The following is a 24,697-nucleotide window of genomic DNA, read 5'->3' as shown; positions in this document are numbered from 1 at the left end:
TGAATGTTGGCTCGAGTCGCTCTAAACAGGCTCCAGACGCTGGCCGAGCGAGTCTACCCTGAGGCACAGTGTGGCTTTCGTGCAGAGAGATCGACCGTTGACATGCTGTTCTCCCTTCATCAGATACAGGACAAATGCCGCGAACAACAGATGCCCCTCCACATTGCTTTCATTGATCTCACCAAAGCCTTTGACCTCGTCAGCAGACGTGGTCTCTTCAAACTACTAGAAAAGATTGGATGTCCACCAAAGCTACTAAGTATCATCACCTCATTCCATGACAATATGAAAGGCATAATTCAACATGGTGGCTCATCAGACCCCTTTCCTATCCTGAGTGGCGTGAAACAGGGCTGTGCTCTCACACCCACACTTTTTGGGATTTTCTTCTCCCTGCTGCTTTCACATGCGTTCAAGTCCTCTGAAGAAGGAATTTTCCTCCACACATCATCAGGGGGCAGATTGTTCAACCTTGCCCGTCTAAGAGCTAAGTCCAAAGTACGGAAAGTCCTCATCAGGGAACTCCTCTTTGCTGACGATGCTGCTTTAACATCTCACACTGAAGAGTGCCTGCAGAGTCTCATCGACAGGTTTGCGGCTGCCTGCAATGAATTTGGCCTAACCATCAGCCTCAACAAAACGAACATCATGGGGCAGGACGTCAGAAATGCTCCATCCATCAATATTGGCGACCACGCTCTGGAAGTGGTTCAAGAGTTCACCTACCTAGGCTCAACTATCACCAGTAACCGGTCTCTAGATGCAGAAATCAACAAGCGCATGGGAAAGGCTTCCACTGCCATGTCCAGACTGGCCAAGAGAGTGTGGGAAAATGGCGCACTGACACGGAACACAAATGTCCGAGTGTATCAAGCCTGTGTCCTCAGTACCTTGCTCTATGGCAACGAGGCCTGGACAACGTATGTCAGCCAAGAGCGACGTCTCAATTCATTCCATCTTCGCTGCCTCCGGAGAATACTTGGCATCAGGTGGCAGGACCGTATCTCCAACATAGAAGTCCTCGAGGCGGCCAACATCCCCAGCTTATACACACTACTGAGTCAGCGGCGCTTGAGATGGCTTGGCCGTGTGAGCCGCATGGAAGATGGCAGGATCCCCAAAGACACATTGTACAGCAAGCTCGCCACTGGTATCAGACCCACCGGCCATCCATGTCACCGCTTTAAAGACGTCTGCAAACGCGACATGAAGTCCTGTGACATTGATCACAAGTCGTGGGAGTCAGTTGCCAGCGTTCGCCAGAGCTGGCGGGCAGCCATAAAGGCGGGGCTGAAGTGTGGCAAGTCGAAGAGACTTAGCAGTTGGCAGGAAAAAAGACAGAGGCGCAAGGGGAGAGCCAACTGTGTAACAGCCCCAACAAACAAATTTTTCTGCAGCACCTGTGGAAGAGCCCGTCACTCTAGAATTGGCCTTTATAGCCACTCCAGACGATGCTCCGCACACCACTGACCACCTCCAGGCGCTTACCCATTGTCTCTCGAGATAAGGAGGCCAAAGAAGAGAAGAATGTTGGCTAGAAGACCAGGAGAATTATGAATTATTCCTTTGAATGTTCTTCAAATAGTTCAATGGGAGAGGGTGACCAGGGCCCTCAGTGATATCCCATCTAAAAGACCGCAAGTCTGAAAGTAAAGCACTCCCGCAGAAGTGCAAGCCTAGGTTATGGGGCTTACACCCAGGACCTGCTGCAGCCTCAGGGGGAGGAAACACTGTCACCGAGTAAAGGCCAGCACAACTGAGCCTGCTGTGTATGCGCAGTGCCATAGGTGAAGGACCCAGTGGCTCCAATTACAAAGTCCAGCAATGGATCCTGAGCAAACATACAGCCTTCCCCCACAGGTTCCTCCATAGTTTGGCACGCTTCCTAATTGTACACAAAATTATGAGGGGCATTGATAGGATAGATAGGAAAAAACCTTTTCCCTTAGCGGAGGGGTCAATAACCAGGGGACACAGATTTAAGGTAAGGAGCAGGGGTTTTGAGGGAAAAGAATTTCACCCAGAGGGTGGTTGGAATCTGAAACGCCCTGCCTGAAGGACTGGTAGAGGCAGGAACCCTCATAACATTTAAAAAATATTTAGATGAGCACTTGAAACGCCATCGCATGCAAGGCTACTGACCAAAGTGTTGGAAAATGGGATTAGGATAGGTGCTTGACGCCAGGCGCGGACACGGTGGGCCTGTTTCTGTGCTATATAACTGTAATTCACGCACCTCAGTAGCCGAACTCTGCCTTCTCGTGTCGCGCCGCCCACGCGCGCTGGCCGTTGGCTTCCAACCGGAGCTCGCGCCTCACGGCCTATCAGAGTCGGCCGGTGGCGTCATTTCCTGTTTCTGGCTCCTTCCCTCCCCCTTGGAAGGCGTGGGAAGATGGCGGCGAGGCCCAGGACGTTGGAGGTGCTGGAGGTGGGCCGGCCGGAGGTACCGGACTCGCTTTCGGCAAAGTATACCGGGTCTGTAGTAAAGGGACTGCGCGCGCGCCACCCTCCCCTTCACCGAGCACTCAGCGCTGACGGAGAATCAGAAGCGAGCTGCGCCACTGTTCTGATGTGTATTAATGTCATACAGGCTGTAAACTTCATTTAAACAAATAATGCTGAAAGATGAACACTGTTAAGTTGCCCCTGAATTCCCTCCCCAGAACAGGAAAACTTGGCCCCTTTACACTGTTGGTCTTGGTGCAGTTGTGTATCAGAAAAATGAGGCTTTCCTCGGATTTCCATTCAGATTCAGTAATTGGTACTTCTAGAGAGTCTGGCGAATGAAGGGGAAAGTAAGCATCCTCTGCTGCTTCCCTGATTTTATACTACTGTGTAGGGAACAAATCAGTGAAGTTTCAAACAACATTTTCAAAGTGCCTTTTTATTTTTTCTTCTGCTGTGTCTGGAGGACAGTCATAAAGGCAGGGCTAAAGAGTGGCTAGTTGAAGAGACTTCGCAGTTGGCAGGAAAGAAAAGACAGAAGTGCAAGGAGAGAGCCAACTGCATAACCGCCCCGACAACCAATTTATCTGCAGCGCCTGTGGAAATGTCTTTCACTCTAGAATTGGCCTTTATAGCCACTCCAGGCGCTGTGTCACAAACCACTGACCACCTCTAGGCGCTTACCCATTGTCTCTTGAGACAAGGAGGTCAAAGAAGAAGTATCAACCAAAGGTTGTGCGATTTTTGAATTAGCTATATGCAAACCAAATTTCCAAACCAAGCAACTGAAATACTCTCCTGGTAGAGTTTGTGTTTCTTTTGATTGCTCAGACTGGACCACTAAAGAAAAGGACTTTAATTAATGTTGTGCCTTTCATGCCCTCAGGATGTTGCCAAGTTCTTTATAGCCACAGTAGTAGTGCTACACTGAGGATATCCTCCATAATGTCATTTGGCACTACCACTGTGCTGAGTGGGACTAAATGAAAACCAGACCCAGCAGTTCAAAACTGGGCATTCACAAGGTGCTGTGGGCCATCAGCAACAGCAGAATTATATACAACTGCATTTGTAACTTCAAGGCCTGGCATATCCCTCACTCCCCATCACAACCAAACCAGGTGACCAATGCTGGTTCTATGAGGAGTGGAGAAAAACATGTACATTAACATGTGTACAGGGCAGCACCAAGTGTACCTGAAAATGAGGTACTAACCTGGCAAAGCTACAACACAGGATTATGTGCATGCCACAGACAGCTGTGATCACATAACCAAGGGACCAGCTTGGTTGAGGATGCTTCCAGTGTCCCTGGTGACCATGTGTGCAGGAAGTGTATTCATCTGCAGCTATTGGCTACCGCATTACGGAGCTGGAGCTGCAGGTGGATTCACTGTGGAGCATCCGCGATGCTGAGGACGTTGTGGATAGCATGTTTAGTGAGGTGGTCACGCCGCAGTTAATGGCTGCACAGGCAGAAAAGGGATGGGTAGCCACCAGACAGCATATTAGGCGCAGGTAGGTAGTGTAGGAGTCCCCTGTGGCCATCCCCCTCTCAAACAGATATACCGCTTTGGATACTGTTGGGGGGATGACCTCCCAGGGGAAAGCAGCAACAGCCAAGTTCGTGGCACCATGGAGGGCTGTGCTGCACAGCAGGGGAGGAAAAGGGGTGCAAGTGCTATAGCGATAGGGAATTCTATCGTAAGGGGTACGGATAGGCGTTTCTGTGGCCGCAAACGAGGCTCCAGGATGGTATCTTGCCTCCCTGGTGCTAGGGTCAAGGATGTCTTGGAGCGGCTGCAGGACATTCTGAAAGGGGAGGGTGAGCTGCCAGAGGTCATGGTCCATATTGGTACTAACGACATAGGCAGGAAGAGAGATGAGGTCCTGCAAAGTGAATATAGAGAGTTAGGCAGAAGGTTAAAAAGCAGGACCTCTAGGGTTGTAATCACAGGATTACTCCCTGTGCCATGTGCTAGTGAGGGTAGGAATAGGAGGATAAGGCAAATGAATGCATGGCTGAAGAGCTGGTGTAGGCGGGAGGGCTTCAGCTACTTGGATCATTGGGATCTCTTCTGGTGCAGAGGTGACCTGTACAAGAGGGACAGGTTGCATCTGAACTGGAAGGGGACCAATATCCTTGCAGGGAGGTTTGCCAGTACTACTCGGGAGGGTTTAAAATAGTCTGGCAGGGGGATGGGACCCAAAGTAGTAGTCTCTCCGATGAGATAGTTGAGGCAAATGTTGAGGTTAAAGCAAGCAAGTCCAGTAGGCAGGCCGGGCGGGGCAGAACGGAGCGTGGAAGGTCTGGTAGGCTAAACTGCATTTACTTTAATGCAGGAAGCCTTACAGGTAAGGCAGATGAACTCAGAGCATGGATCGGTACATGGGATTATGATATTCTAGCTATTATGAAAACATGGTTGAGGGATGGGCAGAACTGGCAGCTCAATGTTCCAGGGTACTGATGCTTCCGGTGTGACAGAGGTGGAGGTAAGAGAGGAGGGGAGTTGCACTATTGATTAGGGAGGACATCACGGTAGTATTAGAGAGGATATCCCGGGGGGAACGTCCAGCGAGGCCATATGGGTAGAACTTAGAAATAAGAAAGGGGTGATCACTTTGATGGGATTATACTATAGGCCTCCCAATAGTCAGAGGGAATTGGAGGAGCATATATGTAGGGAAATGACAGATAGGTGTAGGAATTATAGGGTTGTAATAGTAGGTGATTTTAGCTTCCCTAATATTGACTGAGACTGCCTTAGTGCTAAGGGATCAGTTGGGGAAGAATTTGTTAAGTGTGTCCAGTTTTCTGAAGCAGTATGTGGATGGCCCTACTAGAGAAGGGGCTACACGCAACCTCCTCTTAGGAAATGAGGATGGGCAGGTGGTTGATGTGTCAGTGGGGGAGCACTTTGGGACCAGTGATAGTTATGGAAAAGAATAGGACTGGTCCTCAAGTTGAAGTCCTAAATTGGGGAAAGGCTAATTTCGATGGCATCAGACAGGAACTCTCAAAAGTTGAATGGGAGAGGCTGTTTACAGGTAAAGGGACGTCTGGCAAATGGGAGGCTTTTAAAAGTGAGATAGGAAGAGTTCAGGGCTGGCATGTTCCTGTTGGATTGAAGGGCAAGGCTGACAAGTTTAGGGAACCTTGGTTGACGAGGGATATTGAGGGTCTGGTCAGGACAAAGAAGGAGGCATATGTCATGTATAGGCAGCTGGGATCAAGCGAGTCCCTCGAGGAGTATATAGGATGTAGGAGTACACTTAAGAAGGTAATTAGGAGGGCGAAAAAGGGCCATGAGATTTCCCTGGCAGATAAGATAAAGGAGAATCCTAAAAGATTCTATAAGTATATTAAGAGTAAAAGGGTAGCTAGGGAGAGAGTAGGTCCCCTTAAGAATCAGTGTGGTAATCTATCTGTGGAGCCACAGGAAATGGGCGAGGTCTTAAATGAATACTTCTTGTCTGTATTTACTGTGGAGAAGGTCATGGAAGCTTGTGAGTTCAAGGAAGGGAACAGCGATATCCTGGAGCATATCAACATTACAAAGGAGGAGGTGTTGGAGGTTTTGAAGCGCATTAAGGTGGACAAATCCCCAGGGCCTGACCAGGTGTATCCTAGGATGCTATAGGAAGCAAGGGAGGAGATTGCTGGGGCCCTGGCAGAGATTTTTGTATCATCGTTAGCCACAGGTGAGGCACTGGAAGACTGGAGGATAGCTAATGTTGTGCCTTTATTTAAGAAGGGCAGCAGGGATAAGCCAGGGAACTACAGGCTGGTGAGCCTTACATCAGTGGTGGGAAAGTTATTGGAAGGGATTCTGAGAGACAGGATTTATATGCATTTGGAAAGGCAAGGTCTGATTAGGGATAGTCAGCATGGCTTTGTGCGTGGGAAATCATGTCTCACGAATTTGATTGAGTTTTTTGAGGAGGTGACCAAGAGGATTGACAAGGGCAGGGCGGTGGACGTTGTCTACATGGACTTTGACAAGGTCCCGCATGGTAGGCTGGTCCGGAAGGTTCGAACACATGGGATCCAGGGTGAGCTAGCCAATTGGATACAAAATTGCCTTGGTGATAGGAGGCAGAGGATGGAGTGGAGGGTTGTTTTTCAGATTGGAGGCTGGCGACCAGTGGTGTGCCGCTGGGATCGGTGCTGGGGCCTCTTGTTTGTCACATATATTAATGACTTGGATGTAAATGTGGGGGGCATAATTAATAAGTTTGCAGATGACACCAAAATTGGTGGTATAGTGGACAGTGAAGAAGGTTGTCTAAGGTTACAACAGGATATAGATCAACTGGGAAAGTGGGCAAGGGATTGGGAAATGGAATTTAATGCAGACAAGTGCGAAGTGATGCATTTTGGGAAGTTCAACGAGGGCAGGACGTATACAGTGAATGGCAGGGCCCTGGGGAGTGTTGTTGAGCAGAGAGAACTTGGGGTGCAAGTATATAGTTCTCTGAAAGTGGCAACACAGGTAGACAGGGTGGTGAAGAAGGCAGATGGCATGCTTGCCTTCGTCGGCCGAGGTATTGAGTACAAGAGTTGGGACGTCATGTTACAGTTGTACATAACATTGGTTAGGCCGCATTTGGCGTACTGTGTGCAGTTCTGGTCACCGCACTACAGGAAAGTTGTGATTAAGCTAGAGAGGGTGCAGAAAAGATTCACAAGGACGTTGCCTGGTTTGGAGGGCTTGAGTTATAAGGAGAGATTGGATAGGGATCCAAGGAGACATCGGATTGGATATCCGATGAAGGGTCACTGACCCGAAACGTTAACTCTGCTTCTCTTTCCACAGATGCTGCCAGACCTGCTGAGTGATTCCAGCATTTCTTGTTTTTATTTCAGATTTCCAGCATCCGCAGTATTTTGCTTTTATATTATTGGATAGGCTGGGTCTGTTTTCCTTGGAGCGAAGGAGGCTGAGAGGGGACATGATAGAGGTATATACAATTGAGAGGCATAGATAGGGGTGACTAAAGCTAGAGGGCATAGATTTAAGGTGAGAGGGAGGAGGTTTAAAGGGGATCAAAGGGGTAAATTTTTCACACAAAGAATAATGGGTTTCTGGAATGAGCTGCCAGAGGTGGTGGTGGAGGCAGGAACAGTAGCAACATTTAAGAATCATCTGGACAGGTACTTGAATGAGCAAAGCATAGAGGGATATGGAATTAATGCAGGCAGGTGGGATTAGTATAGATAGGCATTATGGTCGGCATGGACGCGGTGGGCCAAAGGGCCTGTTTCTATGCTGTACGACTCTAAGTGAAGCTGTTTGCTGATGATTGCACAATGCTCAATTGCATTTGCAATTCCTCAGCTAATGAAACAGGCCAACCTCATAATCAACAAGATCTGGACAACATCCAGGATTGGGCTGATAAAGTGTCGAGTAATATTTGTGCCACACCAGTGGTAAGCAATGGCCATATTCAACAACAGAGCCAAATCACCTCCCAAAGACGTTCGATGGCATTACTATTGCCAAGCGCATGAGAACACCATCACCTCAAAGCCTTGTCCCATCTTGACTTGAACATTTCACTATCCTTTCAGCTCCAAAGTAATATCCCTGAGTGCAATGATTTTCAGAGTTGACAGGTGCACGGATGTTGGATTAGAAAATAAATTCCAGTAAACACTAGATTCTTTTCAAAAACTAAATGTAGAATGAGAATTCTACATTGTACAAATGTAGAATGTTATTCAGGTCTTCTTTGGCCTCCTTGTCTCGAGAGACAACGGGTAAGCGCCTGGAGGTAGAACATAGAACAGTACAGCACAGTACAGGCCCTTCGGCCCACGATGTTGTGCCGAACCTTTAACCTACTCTAAGATCAAACTAACTACCTACCCTTCATTCTACTATCATCCATGTACCTATCCAAGAGTCGCTTAAATGTCCCTAATGTATCTGCTTCTACTACCACCGCTGGCAGCGCACTCTACGCACCCACCACTCTCTGTGTAAAGAACCTACCTCTGGCATCTCCCCGAAACCTTCCTCCAATCACCTTAAAATTATGCCCCCTGGTGATAGCCCTTTCCACCCTGGGAAAAAGTCTCTGGCTATCCACTCTATGTATGCCTCTCATCATCTTGTACCTCTCTATCAAGTCACCTCTCATCCTTCTTCGCTCCAATGAGAAAAGCCCTAGCTCCCTCAATCTTTCTTCGTAGGACATGCCCTCCAGTCCAGGCAGCATCCTGGTAAATCTCCTCTGCACCCTCTCTAAAGCTTCCACATCCTTCCTATAATGAGGCGACCAGAACTGAACACAATATTCCAAGTGTGGTCGAACCAGGGCCTTATAGAGCTGCAGCATAACCTCACAGCTCTTAAACTCAATCCCCCTGTTAATGAAAGCCAACACACCATACGCCTTTGGTCAGTGGTTTGTGCAGCAGTGCCTGGAGTGGCTATAAAGGCCAATTCTAGAGTGACAGACTCTTCCACAGGTGCTGCAGATAAAATTGGTTGTCGGGGCTGTTACACAGTTGGCTCTCTCCTTGCGCTTCTGTCTTTTTTCCTGCCAACTGCTAAGTCTCTTCTACTTGCCACTCTTTAGCCCTGCCTTTATGGCTGTCCGCCAGTTCTGGCGATCACTGGCAACTGACTCCCACGACTTGTGATCATTGTCACAGGACTTCATGTCGCGTTAGCAGACGTCTTTAAAGCAGAGCCATGGACGGCTGGTGGGTCTGATACCAGTGACGAGCTCACTGTACAATGTGTCCTTGGGGATCCTGCCATGTTTCATGCGGCTCACATGGCCAAGCCATCTCAGGCGCCGCTGGCTTAGTAGGGTGTATATGCTGTGGATGTTGGCCGCCTCGAGGACTTCTGTGTTGGAGATACGGTCCTGCCACCTGATGCCAAGGATTCTCCGGAGGCAGCGAAGATGGAATGAATTGAGACGTCGCTCTTGGCTGACGTACATTGTCCAGGCCTCGCTGCCATAGAGCAAGGTACTGAGGACACAGCTTGATACACTTGGACTTTTGTGTTCTGTGTCAGTGTGCCATTTTCCCACACTCTCTTGGCCAGCCTGCACATAGCAGAGGAAGCCTTTCCCATGCGCTTGTTTAATTCTGCATCGAGAGACAGGTTACTGGTGTTATTCAGGTACGGCTAGACTAACTATATTACTACTGAAAATCTGTAGCACGATGATGAAGGATCTTTCTAAAGGGGTAATATTTGTTGCTGGGAAGGGAAAAACACTTGGGTGCCATATTTTTTGTAATGCAGGAAGATGCTTCCTTTCAGATTGTGGTGTGTATTTGTGAAATGAATGAAGAGATTTCTTGAATGCTTTCCAATTAAAGGGCAGTGACTTAACTGGAATACTGAGACACTGGACTAGTAGATAAGGTAGAGTTTTAACAAAGGTTAAGTGAGTGATATGGTTTTCTTTTTTGTTTAAAACTACTCAGCTGTGGTGTGTTTATCATTATTTCTGCCAGTAAAATTTGCAGGAGAAATAGATTCTAAAAGTATAAACATTTCTCTGTACAGACCCTGGTGGTGAAGCTTCACATATGCTTCTTCTGGCCTTGAAACACCCCCAGCCAGTGTCTTCTGAGATCTGTCCCTTTTTATACAATAATTCATATACTGTGCTAATTGACTCAGGGATACTAGAGCTTGCATTAGGCAATAGAAGATCTGTAACTTGCCCACTGATACCAATGTCAAATCAGTAGACACTGCCTTCATCATAGTTATGTAAAACATACCCTTATTACTTCACCTAACATGCTTTTATTTATTTGATGACTGGCATTGATGAATATGCAACATTCCATTGCTACTGCACCCCTAATATTGTGACTATTGTTTCCTTTCACTCTCAGCTCTAGATCAGATACAGTGGGGAATGCAAAAGTGATTCTGTTATGTACCACATGCTTCCTGGGATATGTGGTCAAGTTATAGATGGATGGGAATGTACTCCTGAGATTCCTTTAGCTCAGATAACCTTGAAATAGTAACCACTGTGGGGTACTGAATGCTGAGATCATATTGCTGGTTTTTAAATTGCACTTTTTTGGCAGGTCATTAAAATTTCAATCAAGTTGATTTTGCTGCCAATTACATGAAGGCAAACTGCTCTTTTAAAATCGTCTGAGGAAAGGAAAAGAATAAAGGAAAGGAAACAATTATTTTTGAAGGAAAACCGATTTGTAGGTGGAATTCTTGGAAAGTGTTCACCAGTATGTGTGGTAGTGCTGACCTAGCTTGCTACATTCAGTTACTGAGAAAATGGATGACCTTTCAACTGTTACACTGTGGGGTTATGTTCCCACAGTGTAGATCCTGCCATCTGTCTTCAGCAAAATGGAGAATAATCACATTGCATTGTCATTTTCTAGACTGGCCGAGTTACAAATGCAATTGTTTATTGGCAACCCTGTCCCAAGGCTGTATTTTGAATAAGTACTCTTTTAGGATTGATGCAAAGAAGACCAAAAAAGCATGTTTTTAGCCATATCTTAATTACTAACATCTTGGAACCTTAAAGCCATTTCAGAAATGCATTGCCATAATTTTCTCAACAGAAAATCTAGGCATCAAGACTATATTTTCCACCCATTGACTATGAATATGTAGAAATCAAGCCTTAACTTTAAGTACTTAATCTTTCACTCTTGAGATTTTTGCATATCTTATTGGTGTTATATAAATGATGAAAGTTCAAAAATTGTAAGGTTTGGAAACCCATGGTTTCACAAAGGATTCTCTTGTTTGAGAGATGCAACATTGTTACGAGAAATACCAATGAAAATTGCATTATTGCTTCTGAATGAAAATATATTCCTTGGGATTACGTGTGTACACTGTCAATTTCACACCACTTACTGGAAAGTGGATCCAACAGGAGCGAGTAACTCCAACAATACGAACAACTTTTTTTTTTATATGTAGTAAATCATCCCTAGGTGCTTCACTGGAGTATTATCAAACAAAATTTGATACCGAAGTACATGAAGAGATATTAAGGCAGATGACTTGGTCAAAGAGGTACATTTTAAGGAACATATCAAAAAAGGAAAGAGCAATGCAGAGGTTAAGGGAAGAAATTCCAGAGCTTAAGGCCTTAGCAACTGAAAGCAGAAACATCGATGGTGGAGCAATTAAAATCGGGGTAGCTCAAGGGGCCAGGATTTGAGGTGTGCAGATATCTCAGAGGGTTGTAAGACTTTAGAAGATTACACAGATAGGGAGGGGCGAAGTAATGGAGGGATTTGAAATCAAGGATGAGAATTTTAAAATCCAGGTGTTTGTTAACCAGGAGCCAGTGTAGGTCAGCGAGCATAGGGGTGATGAGTGAACAGGATTTGGTGCGAGTTGGGACACAGGCAGTAGAGCTTTGGATGACCTCAAGTTTACGCAGGGTAGAAAGTGGGAGGCTGACCAAGAGTGTGTTGAAATAGTCAAGTCTAAAGGTAACAAATCTCCAGCACAGATTTGTTAGTATGCAGAACAGAATGCTCAGGCTAATTAACTTGGTCTGATTTTGCTTTTTAAGTGAAGTATTTATTGATGTTTTACAATTGTTAAAGTTAGTGCGTTATTGTCTCTCTCAGAAATGTCTCAAAAGAGGTGATGAATCCATGTAATGAATTACGGTTAAAGTGCAGTAATGGTTATGTAGGCACATAGAAAAATCTTGCAACATCAGTGAGACAAAAAAAAGCAACAAATCCATTTTTAGTGGTGTTGACTGAGAGAGAAATATTTACCCGGGCACCAGGAGAACTCCCTGCGATTCAGATAGTGCCAGGGGATCATTTGTATTTACTTGAACTAGTGGTGTCTTTGTTTAGCATCTCCTATCAAAGATGGCACCACCAACGATGCAGCACTCCCTCAATGCTACACTTAAGTGTCAGCCTAGGCTATATTCTCAAGTTCTCTCGTGGGGCAAGCTTCTAGCTCTAAGGCATGAATAACGCCATCTGAGAATCTGACATTCCAAAATGAGCAGGTTTTCTTGACCGTTTCACTCAGCTCTGTGGTAATTATCTTTCCAGGCCCATAGCCGAAGCATTTCTGCAACTTGCTTAGGCCAGTGCCCTGGAATTCAGATGAATGTCATAGTACTAGCAACAATGAATAAACAGTCATACATCTACAGTTGTTGAAAGAAAGACTTAGATTTATATAGCGCCTCTCAAGCCCCCAAAATCCCAAAGTGCTTTACAAACAATGAAGTACTTTTTGAAGTGTAATCACTGTTGTAGGAGAAGCAGCCAATTTGTGCACAGCCAGGTTCCATAAGCCACAATGAGATAATAACCAGATAATCTGTTTTAGTGATGTTGGTTGACCGGGTCTCCCATCTTCTTCGAATAGTGTTGTGGGATCTTTTGCTTCCAGCTGAGAGGGCAAGTGGGGCCTTGGTTTAATGTCTCATCTGAAAAGCTGCTCTGCCGCACATGCCTCTTGTACCATTTCACAGACACTCATCCCGTGGCCTTTCTGAGTGGGTTGCCTGTTATTGCTGAATTAGGGACAATTGTGAAATTGACCAATTCATTTTACAAAGAGCCCATACAACCAGCAGGCAGAGAGGAGTTTCATCCCTTCATTCATGGCTGAACTTGAACACAGGTCCTAGTGGTTCTTGCAGTTTTATGTATAGTAAGCAGAAATCTCCAAAAATCAAAATTTGTTCAGTGCATTCATTTTTGCAATCTCATGCCATCCTTAGCTTGCACATTGTTCCCTGTTGAACAGCAGCACGCTTCAGTTGGGATGCTTGTATGAAATACAGTATTGTATTGATTTTATTCCTTGTCTGCACTTTCCCATCACGTGGCTATTCTACCATTCCAAGGTCCCACCTAATTTGCCAGTAAAATAACATTTCAATTGTTTGAGAGATCAGACAGTTATGTTAAAATTGCAGGAAATACTTCTCTGCGATCCTAACATTGTACTATATGAAAAGTCTGTACTAGCTTCTTGCATTCTGTACCTGTGTATCCCTGCTGACACACAGTATTGTTCTTTGTAGGTCATTTGCATATTCAACTGTTAAAGACAGACTGCCGACGATACTGACTAAGGTTATTGATACAGTGCATCGACATAAGGATACATTTTTTGAGGAACACGGACAGGTGAGTTGAACTATAACTGTACTAACCTGTTCAAAGATAATGTTGGAGAGGGTGCAGAGGAACTTTACCAGAATGGCACCAGGGCAATGAAACTTCAGTTATGTCAAGAGACTAGAGAAGCTGGAATTGTTCTTCAGGCAGAATGAAGAGGAAGGGAGGGAGCAGGGCAGAGAAAGTTAAGAGGAGATTTAATAGAGGTGTTCAAAATTATGAGGGGCTTTTATCAATTAGATAGGGAGAAACTTTCCAATTGCAGTCAGGTTGTTAACCAGAGGACATTTTTTAGACAATTTGCAAGAAACCCAAGAGGGAGATGAGAATTTTTTTAATGCATTAATTTGTTATAATTTGGAATGCCCTGCTTGAAAGAGTGATGGAAGCCAATTCAAGAATAACTTTCAAAAGGAAATTGGATATATACTTAAAGGAGAAATTTGCAGTGCTGTGGGAAAAGAGCAGGGGAGTGGGACTAATTGGATAGCTGTTTCAAAGAGTTGGTGCAGACATAATGAGTTGAATGGCCTCCTGTGCTGTATGATTCTATGATGACCTTTGAGATTGCAGTGCTTTCAGATGAGCTTGCTAAATTTTGTGAATTTTGAGAATAGGAGTTGATGATCTGCCACATGTGGTATTGAATCAAAACCTGTGAAAAATCAATAAGTAAAACAAGTGTAAATTTCAGTATTACAATATTAAAGTGTATAGTTGTTGATGCAGCAAGTCCAGGGTATTACTCTATTTCTGAGAAGTTACTTTAGTTTGCTTTTCTCAATGCTGATTGTTTTCACTTTTTTAAAGTTACTGTTTGGCAAAAACTTGGGTCAAGGCTTTGGGTAGATTGGCAGATTCTGTTGTTTGGAAATTAGTAGGTGTGGCTGGGTTTTCTGTACCCTAAGGTCCTACAAACGTTGAAATAACAGGTCATTTAGTCCATGTTGGTTTTTATTCTCCACGCTAGCCTCTCTAATTATCTCTTCCACCCTACCCCTATACCCACTATTCCTTTCTCCTTCATGTATACTTTAAATCGTCCCTTAAGTGTATCAATCCTATTTACTTCAACCACTCCATGTGGCAAGGAGTTCCACGTTCTCACCACTCTTGAGATGAATGGCCAAACTATTTATTTTGGTTGAGATAGAATTGTATGCAATGTACGATAAAGGGTTCTTTTTCTGATTGGTGGAATGCGACAAGTGGTCACTGGGATGATCAGGGATCTCTTATGGTGCCTCAGCATTTCACCATACATATCAGTGACTTGGATGAAAGAATAGGGAGTTGTATGTCCAAGTTTGCAGATGACACAGTAAGTTGTGTGCTTGGGAGGAGGAAGTAACAAATGGACATAGACTAAACAAATGGGCAAAGCTATGCCAAGTGTAGTTCAATGATGGGAAGTGTGTGATTATCCACTTTTGATCTGAGAAAGACAAATTGGAATATTTTCTTAATGGTGAGGGACTACCAGCTGTGAAGGAGTAAGGAGATTTAGGTGTCTAACTTGCTAAAAGCTGGTCCACAGGTACAAAAAGTAATCAAAAAGACTAATGGAATGTTGACTTTAACACAAAGGGACTGCAATTCAAAAGTGAGGAAGGGTTGCTTCAATTGTATAGAACCACAGTCAGGTCGCATCTAGAGTACTGCATTCAGGTTTCGGCACTGAACCTCAGGAAAGATAAAATGGCCTTGAAAGGGGTACAGTAAAGGTCTGCAAAGGAAACAACTGAGCCCGAAAGCCGGACCCGGAAGTGCGACCTCACCCGATGCGAACCTGACACATGCTGCCGGGTCCGGTCAGGTTGGGTAGCAGGCCTTTACCCATGTACTGATGTAAAGGCCCGCTACCCGACCCCGGCGACATGTGTCGGGTTTGGGTCGGGTCACACTTCCAGGTCCGGCATTCGGGCTCGGTCGGGTTTCCTTTGCAGACCTTTAGGGTACAGGGCAAATTCACCAGAATTATACTAGGTTTTAAGAGTTAACTCAAGTGGACGGGTTGCATAAACCTGTCTTGTATTCCCATGAATTTAGAAGCTTTAGGGATGATCTTAGCGAAGTTTTTGAAATTATTAAGGGATTCAATGGTCGATACAAATAAAGTATTTCTTGTGTTGAAAGAATCCAGAACAAGAGGTCATACTCTTAAAATTAGAGCAAAGCCATTTAGAAGTGAAACCAAGAAGCACTTTTTTGCACAAAGGGTAGTGGAAATCTGGAACTTGATTCCCCAAAAGGTTGTGGAAGGTGGATCGGTTGAAATTTTCAAAACTGAAATTGGTTGACTTTTGTCAGGTAATGATATTGAGGGATAAGGAGACAATGTAGGTAAATGGAGTTGAGGTACAGCTCAGCTATGTTCTAATTGAATGGTGGAATGGATTTGATGTTCTGATGCTACATTTCTGTGAATGTTGGCCAGGATACCCTGCTGTTCTTCAAATAGGTCGATGGGCTCTTTTACATCCTCCTGAGCAAGCAGTTTAATGTCTCATCTGCAAGATGGCACCTCTGACAGTGCAGCACTGAAGGGTCAGCCAAGATTTTTTGCTCAATTGCTGGAGCAGGGCTTGAACCTTCTGACTATTATAAAGAGTATTAGCACAGAGCTAGGCTGATATTCAAAATTGAATAATGGGATTTGGGTACAGAGGCCTTTTTCTTGCCCTTCTCTAATATCAGGAAATCTTTGGAGCCAATAAAGCACAGCAAGTATCCCAACAGGGATAATAAATGAGCATTAATGTGTTACGACCAAGGCAGGAGTAATGCACTGTTAATTCAGTCCCACTACTCCACTGGTCACAGCATATCAAGAAAGTTTTTCCACCTACAAAGAATAGCCAAATTAGACACTCTGTTTGTCCCCCAGAATAATACATACCAAACCAGGTTTCTTTAAACAACAACGACATTAACTATTTGTTCAAAAAGATATAATAGGTCTTAATTACTAACTAGAAAAATCTATATATATATGAAAAACTCCTTAATTCCTTAACCCTCATGCGCACACACATACATTCCAAAAAAAACGGATAACCGGGGGAAAAAGGATTTTGGTTTACAACTGTTTCTTAGGAATAGAAGGAATAATAAAAATTGATTGTTCATCACGTTCTGGTAGGATGGTTTCGGTATGGTCAGGTGTCCCAGAGTCGAATAGTCAGATGCCACTCGAAGTCACTCCAGGCAAGGTTGATAAACAGTCTGTGATGGGTAGGCGTTCACGGCAATTTAACTTCAGCATAGGTCTTTCATCAGGGGTGTAGCAACAAGCCTGATTAAGTCAGCAGCAGTCCACCAGTAGAAGAATTCTTCAGATTTCGGGATTTCTTAGAGCACAGGAGGCTGCAGGAACCACATTGGATGCAGGGTTTCTTCTCGAGATGTAGGATTCCTTTACAGAGAGAGGTAACACTTTTCTGGGACTTCCTTGTTCAAGGCAGGTCAAAGCAAAGATTTCAAATGCCTGCTCTTTATCCAACTCACTGGCTTTTTAAAGGGTCCAAAGTGAAGAAAAAAAACTTCCTGAACATGGTCACATGTCCAAAGACAGTGTCTCTTGTCATTCAAAAAAAACTACTCTGAGGAAGGCCAAACTCCTGTGGTTTCCTTGAAATTGCCTGTTTTCCTGTCCTTGTACAAGTTCAACTTCCTTTCAAAACATTGCAGAAATTCCAACTATTTGCCGGTGTCCAAGTCTACTGAAATTCCTTTTTTCAGTTTTTTAAACACACAGAAGTCTGAGATTTAGTACAAAAATAAAACCTTTTATAACAAATGTAACACTTAAAGTAAAAAAAAAAGGAATTAGTTTGTTTAAAAAAGAATATTGAAGATTATGGGGACCAAACAGGACAGTGAGATTAGATTGGGAGGCTCATTGAGGAAAACAAATAATACTTACTTGATGGACCAAACGCCATTTTCCTATTGTACTGTGTGGTTCATTTGTAATAGGTTACTTATAGCAGTTGAATCCATATACCATCATAAGTTATCAACTCATTTGTGTGTGGAGTGAACAGGTTTTGCTAGAAATGGGAAAAATATGTATTAAGTTTTAAAAGTACCATATCTAAATGTTAGATTTTTTATTTTGTTATGTATTACACAAAGAAAAACATGTTAATTAGTGATGATTTTGTTTGAATGTACCTAAGATGATGATGCGTATTTTTCTAGGAAGGTGTTGAGGCAGAAAAAAGAGCCATCTCCCTCATGTCTAAGTTACGAAATGAGTTGCAAACTGACAAGCCAGCACTACCTCTTACAGATGGATTACCTGATGCTGGCCTGTGGAATGAATACCTAGAACAACAACAGGCGCGACTGGATACAGATGAAAACCCTAGCTGGTTTAAATCATCCTGGTTGTACATGGAGTGTTACATGTACCGCAGGATTCAGGAATCACTACAGCTCAAGTGAGTGAAGCAATTTGTTAAAAACAAATTTAAAACTTTTTTAAAAATCTAATTGGTTCATAAATTTGCAATGAAAGAAATTGTCTATAATATAATCTAGAATTGCAATTGTATGTTGTCTTTACAATACTTTTTTTTATAGTTTTATAAACTTGTTCTCCCCTTTTAAATATTTGTGCATATGAATCCCTAAGTCTTTCTGCTCCTCTACTTCTAAAGTTTTGCCATTGAGTATGTACATGCTCTTCTTCTTCTTCCCTAAATGTATCACCTTTTCTTTCTATGCATTAAATTTCATCTGACATTGATTTACCCAATCTACTAACCCATCTATGCTCCTAAAGCCATGTCTGGTTCTCTGAACCATGAACCCCAATTTTGTGGCATTTGCACATTTTGATATTGTGTCCCTGTAATTCCTCAGTATTCTCATCCTCATACTAAAATCCCTTCAAGGCCTCGCCCCTCCTTAACTCTGCAATCATATCTAGCTCTGCAGCCTTTTGAGAACTTTATGTTCCTTCAACTCTGGTCTCTTGTGCCCCCACGTTCTTCACCCACCATTACCTAAGCTCTAAGTTCTGGAATTCCCTCTCTGTGCTTTTTACCTCTTCACCTATTGTCTGTCATTTAAGACCCTCCTTAAAACCCTTCTCATTGACCAAGCATTTAGTCACCTGCTCTAATATTTCCTTTGGCTCAGTATTAATGTTTGTCTGAATCCGTTCCCTAGCTACCGACTCCATTCTTCTCCCTAGCAATAGTCTGAGATTAAGCCAGTCTGTTCGCAACCTTGGTGTCACATTTGACTCCGAGATGAGCTTCCGACCTCATACTTGTGCCATCACTAAAACTGCCTATTTTCACCTCCATAACATCTCCTGATTTCGCCCCTGTCTCATCTGCTGTGCTGCTGAAACTCACATTCATGCCTTTGTTACCTCTAGACTTGACTATTCCAACGCACTCTTGGCTGGTCTCCCACATTCTACTCTCTGTAAACTTGAGGTCAGTCAAGACTCTGCTGCCTGTATCTTAACTCACACCAAGTCCCATTCCCCTATCACCCCTATTCTCACTGCCCTACATTGGCTTCTGGTCAAGCAACATCTTGATTTTAAAATTATCATCCTTCTGTTTTCAAATCCCTCACTGGCCACGCCCCTCCCTAGCTCAGTAATCTCCTCCAGCCCCACAGTCCTTCAAGATATTGGCACTCCTCTAATTCTAGCCTCTTGTGCATCCCCGATTTTAATTGCTCCACCGTTGGTGGCCACGTCTTCAGTTGCCTAGGCCCTAAATTCTGAAACATCTTCCCTACACCTCTCCACCTCTTTCCTTTAAGACACTTCATAAAACCTACCTTTTTGACCAAGCTTTTAGCCATTGTGGCTGGGTGTCACACTTTGTTTTATAATGCTCTTGTAAAGTGCCTTGGGACCTTTTATTACATTAAAGGTGCTATATAAATATAAGTTGTTGATTGTGAAGCGCTTTCGGATTCTTTTTGTTAATGATGTATATAAATGTAAGTTTTTATTTTTGTCTGAACAATTATGCAAGAGATCATCTAGAATCGATGATGTTAAATACCAAGAAATTTTTGGACTTCAAACTGTAAAATCTACACAACTTAATTTATTTTTCTCTTTTTTGTGTTGCAGCCCTCCCATGTGTGATTTTGATGTATTTAATGAGGCAAAGACCCAAAGCTTCTTTGAGTCACAGCAGGCTATCATTGCTATGTGCACCTACTTTCTTGAAATAAATGAGAAAATAGAAGGTTTTGGGGATACTCAGCTCAAAGCTGAGTTTCTGCTGCTCCTGCAGGTAGACCTTAAAAAAATAATGCTGTACTCCATGTGTGGTTGCCTTTAAGGTTTAATGCCGTCTGATAGTAGGACTTTTTCACAGCTACAATACAATAATTGACCCATGATTCACTTGGGACTACTGTCCTTCGTATTTATTACTCAGTGCCACACACAAACAGTAAGATGAAGTTTTTTAATCAATACAGAAGAAAGATGTTTGAATATTTCCTTGTTTTCATTCATCAGCCACTAGATGGCTTCAATGTAAAACATCCTTGGTAGTATCAGCTTCTAAGTTTCATTTTAATACACAGTTGAGATAAACAAATCCTCACTAACACCAAGCCTGCAGTATAGCTGGAAATGTAACAGAAAAGAACAAAAAAAAATGTTGTGCACTCAGAAGTACCTGTTTGGGGAAGCCATGTGACTGAGTGTTTATGAAGTTACGGTTAATGTTGTTGCAGATGCACTACAACAACCAACTGGATGTTTAATCTTTGTACACTCAGTCATTCATATTGTTTTCTTGAGGTAAAGGGAGACATTGTAAATGCATCTTAATATTATCATTCGTGAAGATTGTGTCCATCCATGTACATCCATTTACAGACCTCGCCTTGTTGCGCAATAACCTTATGATTATTAATGTATTATTGGTTACTTGATTAACAGGGATCAGCCAGACTTTCCCTACCTCTGTGCTCAAGGTATCTGCTAGAGATGCTACAGGCAGATCAAAAAAGTAAAAAAAAAGAACAGTGTGAAAACAGACGAGATGCATTAGGTTACAGCAATGAAAATGCTTTGCACCAAAAGTTCTGATGCATTTTTAGTTTGTATTTGAAATTTAGAAAATACACTTTGTATTCCATAAAGCAGTTGCAGTCAGTCATATGACTAGTGCAGTCTGGCCCTTGGCCTATTGTGCCCATTGCTGATGTCTCTAGATTTGAATTTCGTTTTGTCAGATAACTCAAATTTCCACATAAAATGCCAGCTCCCAGGCTGTTTAAAACAGTTAACAATCAATAAATTATTTATGCACACTGCTGACATCAGTCATCTTTTGTAGTTTGGGGAACTACATGACAAATCAGCAAAAGACGCTTTACTCTTCAACTTCCATTTGAAATCAAGAACTTTTGATGTATCTTATTTTCTTAAAATAAGCGGCATGAGTAACACACTATTACAAATGGGATTGATAACTCTGTATGTAGTTATCAAAATAATGAAATACTCTGAGGCAGTTTGTCTTCATGGCCTGCATTGGTGCATTCAGTGGAGCCTTGACGTTTAACTTGATGTTCCCATTGATTTATGTGTATCTCAAGTTGCTGATACTAACAAATCTTTGGTGTTCTGAATTAAGATTTATCGAACAGTGCAAAGCGCAACACTTAGCAAATCGCCCAGGCCCAGAAAATTCAAATAGACAAACCAGTAAATAAAAAATCTAAACACAAAAGGACTGATTTACTTGGGTTTCTAGGGTCAGATTGCCAGGGGTTTTGGGCCATATATGACCCACTAGCTACCGTTTGGACACCCTTCTATGGAATTCTTTAGTTCTTGTGTCACATAGGAATGCTACCTGTAGGGGAGGAGGTAAAGTTTCAACCAATGCTCTTTTAAGGTGTCCAAAGTCCAATTATAATGTCGATCATTTTTCAAAAGGATTAGGATGAGTGGAATGTCCATTTGTAGTGCTTATGATTTACATGTCACTCATATTTCTTAAAAAGTCACGGCAAGACGTCTGCAATGTTCAAAATTGATTTTTTTTTCTGAACCTTTCCTTATTACAATATTCAGATTTAAAAAAAAACATTTGGATGCTGATTTTATGTCATGCACTGTCATCTTTTCTTCATGTTGTACTATAAGAAATCAAGGTTCACCGTATCGTTTCTATTTGTTCCCGTAATCTTGGGCAGGAAGTAGACATTTCTTAATGTGGAAAATAAGGTTTTTGGAGTCATTCTGGACACTGTGTCAACATTTTAATTTCCTGTGCTGTGAAAAGATAATCTTGATAGCTTATGATTTTTTTAAAATCTAGATTGCACTGTGGGGAAACAGATGTGACCTTTCCATTTCTGCTGGCCAGGACAACTCTCAGAAGTTCAATCCTTTAACTTCCCTGGAATCTTTGAAGCCTTTCATCCTGATAGATGATTCTGAATTTGTTTGGGAGCTCCTCATTAATAATAAGAAAAACAAAATCTCAGAAAATGCATGCACCCGAGTAGATATTGTCCTTGACAATTCTGGATTTGAGCTGGCGACTGACTTGATGCTAGCAAATTTTCTCATTGCTTCTCGACTAGCTGATGTGATTCACTTTCATGGCAAAAGCATACCTTGGTTTGTTTCTGATACAACCAAGAAAGATTTTGATTGGACTTTAAAGAAGATGCTGACAGCCAATCACATGCAGATGTCCAGGTGTGGTGTGATGTGGGAAAAGAATGTTAAGAAAGGTATTTGGATTTATCATGATCACCCTTTCTGGACCCTCCCTCACGAGTTTTGTGACATGCCTCTGGTTGCAGATAATCTGTATGCTGAATTACAGAAGTCAAACTTAATTTTTTTTAAGGGAGACCTGAATTATAGGAAACTAACAGGAGACAGGAAATGGAGCTATACGGTTTCTTTTGACACTGCTCTATGCGGGTTTCAACCCGCACCACTTTGTAGCTTGCGAACTCTGAAAGCTGATGTTCAGGTTGGCTTAAAGCCTGGACAAGGTGAGCAACTGGCGGTCTCCGATACTGACTGGATGATCAGTGGACGTTATGCCATTATTCAGTTCAGTAACCCCTACCGAAAATAACACTTACAAATCTACTGATGTACATCAGCAAGTCTATCTGGCTGGATCATGGGCTCCTGTATAACAGTTAGCATGTTGCTTTAAAGTTTACAAAATACATACTGATCTTAAGCATGTGATGGTCTGAAATTTCTCTAATTTAACTTTGAGGGGGACGTTTTCAGGAATATTTGTTGGAAATGATGACAAAATTCACTCTTCACTGAATTATAATTTTCAAGTGTGTGGATCTTAACATTGAAAATTATGAACTTATACAATTTATAACAATCTATAGTATTGCCAGCCTTTTGTTCAGTACTCTCAAGTGCTAGGACATTAATCTACAGAAAACAAAATGTCTTTATGTTAAAGTGAAATGTTGCCGTAATGTTGCTAATATAAACTTAACAATGGATCACCTTAATGTCAGTTACCAGTTACTTGTGAAGTACATGTTCATTCTTGATTAAAATGGTTGCTAGAGTTGATATGGCATTTAATGCTTTCAGTTCAAGCATTTTTGTGGACCTTTTATCAGATACAGTAGCAACATACAAGCAATTATTCAAATAGAATGAGAGTGAAATGCTTTGTATGTGAACTGCTAAATGACTCATAAAATGTATCACCATACATACCTGTTCCAGCATGTGACACTATGGGGTGGTTTTAACCTGTCCAGCCCTGTGGGAAACTGGCATGACCAGATCAGCCGCTCATTTTGCACACTTCGATTTTACTTTTCACTAAGTTCAATGGAAAGTAAAAATGGGCAGCTGATCCAATCATGTCAGTTATCTACCAGGTGGGTTAGGTTAAAGTTACTCTTTGTCACACTGCTTATGCCAAGCTGGAGATCTGAGAATCATTTGGATCACAAATGTGTTAAATTTTCAAGATACCGCTTTAAACAAGACAGTGGCTTACCGTTCGCTATAACACACCAAATTTACTGAAGCGATATATCACATGATTGACACAAGGTAATCTGAGATCTTACTGCTATTGCAAGATGCATGATCTCTCAGATCTAATATTTGTGAAGCTATTGAACTAATTTACAAAACTAGTTTAAAATCAAATGAATTTTGTGCTTCTCTCCTGAACATTGTCGCAGGATATAAATAACTGATTTAAAAAAATATATAACATGATGCACATTAAAAAAATCCAGTTCTGAAAAAAGTTCTCAATGTAATAAAAAACCCCTGTTCCATCTTAAAATACCTTTCTTACACATAGGTTTCCTGCCTTCACAGGGGCCTTGGGCAGCCGTCTGTTATTTTTGCAGTGCTTGAAGCTGGGCACTTCTGCAGGAGTTTGGAGCCTGTGGCAGTTAAATGCCAATTTTCAGCTAGGTAAAATTATTTAAAATAACTTTTATTCGTAACTGATAAAAGGATTGACTACTTACAGTGGACAGCCTTCGACCTCATACCAGCCAAAAGTCAAGGCTGCCAGTCTAACCTATTCCTGCATGCTTTCTGCCCTGGCCAAATCACTAAGTTCAATGGAAAGTAAAAATGGGCAGCTGATCCAATCATGTCAGTTATCTACCAGGTGGGTTAGGTTAAAGTTACTCTTTGTCACACTGCTTATGCCAAGCTGGAGATCTGAGAGGGCGGCACAGTGGCGCAGTGGTTAGCACCGCAGCCTCACAGCTCCAGGGACCTGGGTTCGATTCTGGGTACTGCCTGTGTGGAGTTTGCAAGTTCTCCCTGTGTCTGCGTGGGTTTTTTCCGGGTGCTCCGGTTTCCTCCCACAAGCCAAAAGACTTGCAGGTTAGTAGGTAAATTGGCCATTATAAATTGTCACTAGTATAGGTAGGTGGTAGGGAAATATAGGGACAGGTGGGGATGTGGTAGGAATATGGGATTAGTGTAGGATTAGTATAAATGGGTGGTTGATGGTTGGCACAGACTCGGTGGGCCGAAGGGCCTGTTTCAGTGCTGTATATCTAATCTAAATCAGTCTATATTTCTGCTATGTAAAGAATTGCGGACTTGATTCTAAAATAGGATTCTGT

The 24,697-nt window shown here is 42.8% G+C and overlaps 2 protein-coding genes across 6 annotated transcripts in view; one reads left to right on the top strand and one right to left on the bottom strand.

The window, feature by feature from the left end:
- Positions 1–2,344, bottom strand: part of rmnd1 (required for meiotic nuclear division 1 homolog) — a 94,761-nt gene extending 92,417 nt beyond the window's left edge. For 2 of the 4 annotated variants that reach the window (XM_068044456.1, XM_068044459.1), the window contains exon 1: positions 2,237–2,344. The gene's annotated coding sequence lies outside the window, so the exon portion shown is untranslated. The other 2 variants (XM_068044458.1, XM_068044457.1) reach the window with 2 other exon arrangements.
- A 27-nt stretch (positions 2,345–2,371) lies between these two features.
- On the top strand, positions 2,372–23,159 carry armt1 (acidic residue methyltransferase 1). Of its 2 annotated transcripts, XM_068044454.1 has the most exons (5): positions 2,372–2,475; positions 13,492–13,597; positions 17,792–18,033; positions 19,698–19,863; positions 21,913–23,159. In XM_068044454.1, the coding sequence occupies exons 1-5, from the start codon at positions 2,393–2,395 to the stop codon at positions 22,687–22,689; spliced, it is 1,374 nt and encodes a 457-aa protein (XP_067900555.1). In that variant the 5' UTR covers positions 2,372–2,392; the 3' UTR covers positions 22,690–23,159. The 2 variants fall into 2 exon arrangements, with proteins under 2 accessions (XP_067900555.1, XP_067900556.1); XM_068044455.1 differs by lacking the exon at positions 2,372–2,475 and having other exon boundaries at positions 13,509–13,597; positions 17,883–18,033.
- The last annotated feature ends 1,538 nt before the right edge of the window (positions 23,160–24,697 follow it).

This window comes from Heterodontus francisci, chromosome 13 (assembly GCF_036365525.1).
Source record: "Heterodontus francisci isolate sHetFra1 chromosome 13, sHetFra1.hap1, whole genome shotgun sequence".
In the NCBI taxonomy this organism is placed as follows: domain Eukaryota; kingdom Metazoa; phylum Chordata; class Chondrichthyes; order Heterodontiformes; family Heterodontidae; genus Heterodontus; species Heterodontus francisci.
Note: the sequence above shows the minus strand (reverse complement) of the source record. Positions and strands in the feature narration are given on the sequence as shown.

Excerpts from the sequence above, each read along its gene's own strand:
- armt1 (XM_068044454.1), top strand. The coding sequence starts at position 2,393 with ATGGCGGCGAGGCCCAGGACGTTGGAGGTGCTGGAGGTGGGCCGGCCG. Across the intron at positions 2,476-13,491 it reads CTTTCGGCAAAGTATACCGG|GTCATTTGCATATTCAACTG; the intron begins GTCTGTAGTAAA and ends TGTTCTTTGTAG. Across the intron at positions 18,034-19,697 it reads CAGGAATCACTACAGCTCAA|CCCTCCCATGTGTGATTTTG; the intron begins GTGAGTGAAGCA and ends TTTGTGTTGCAG.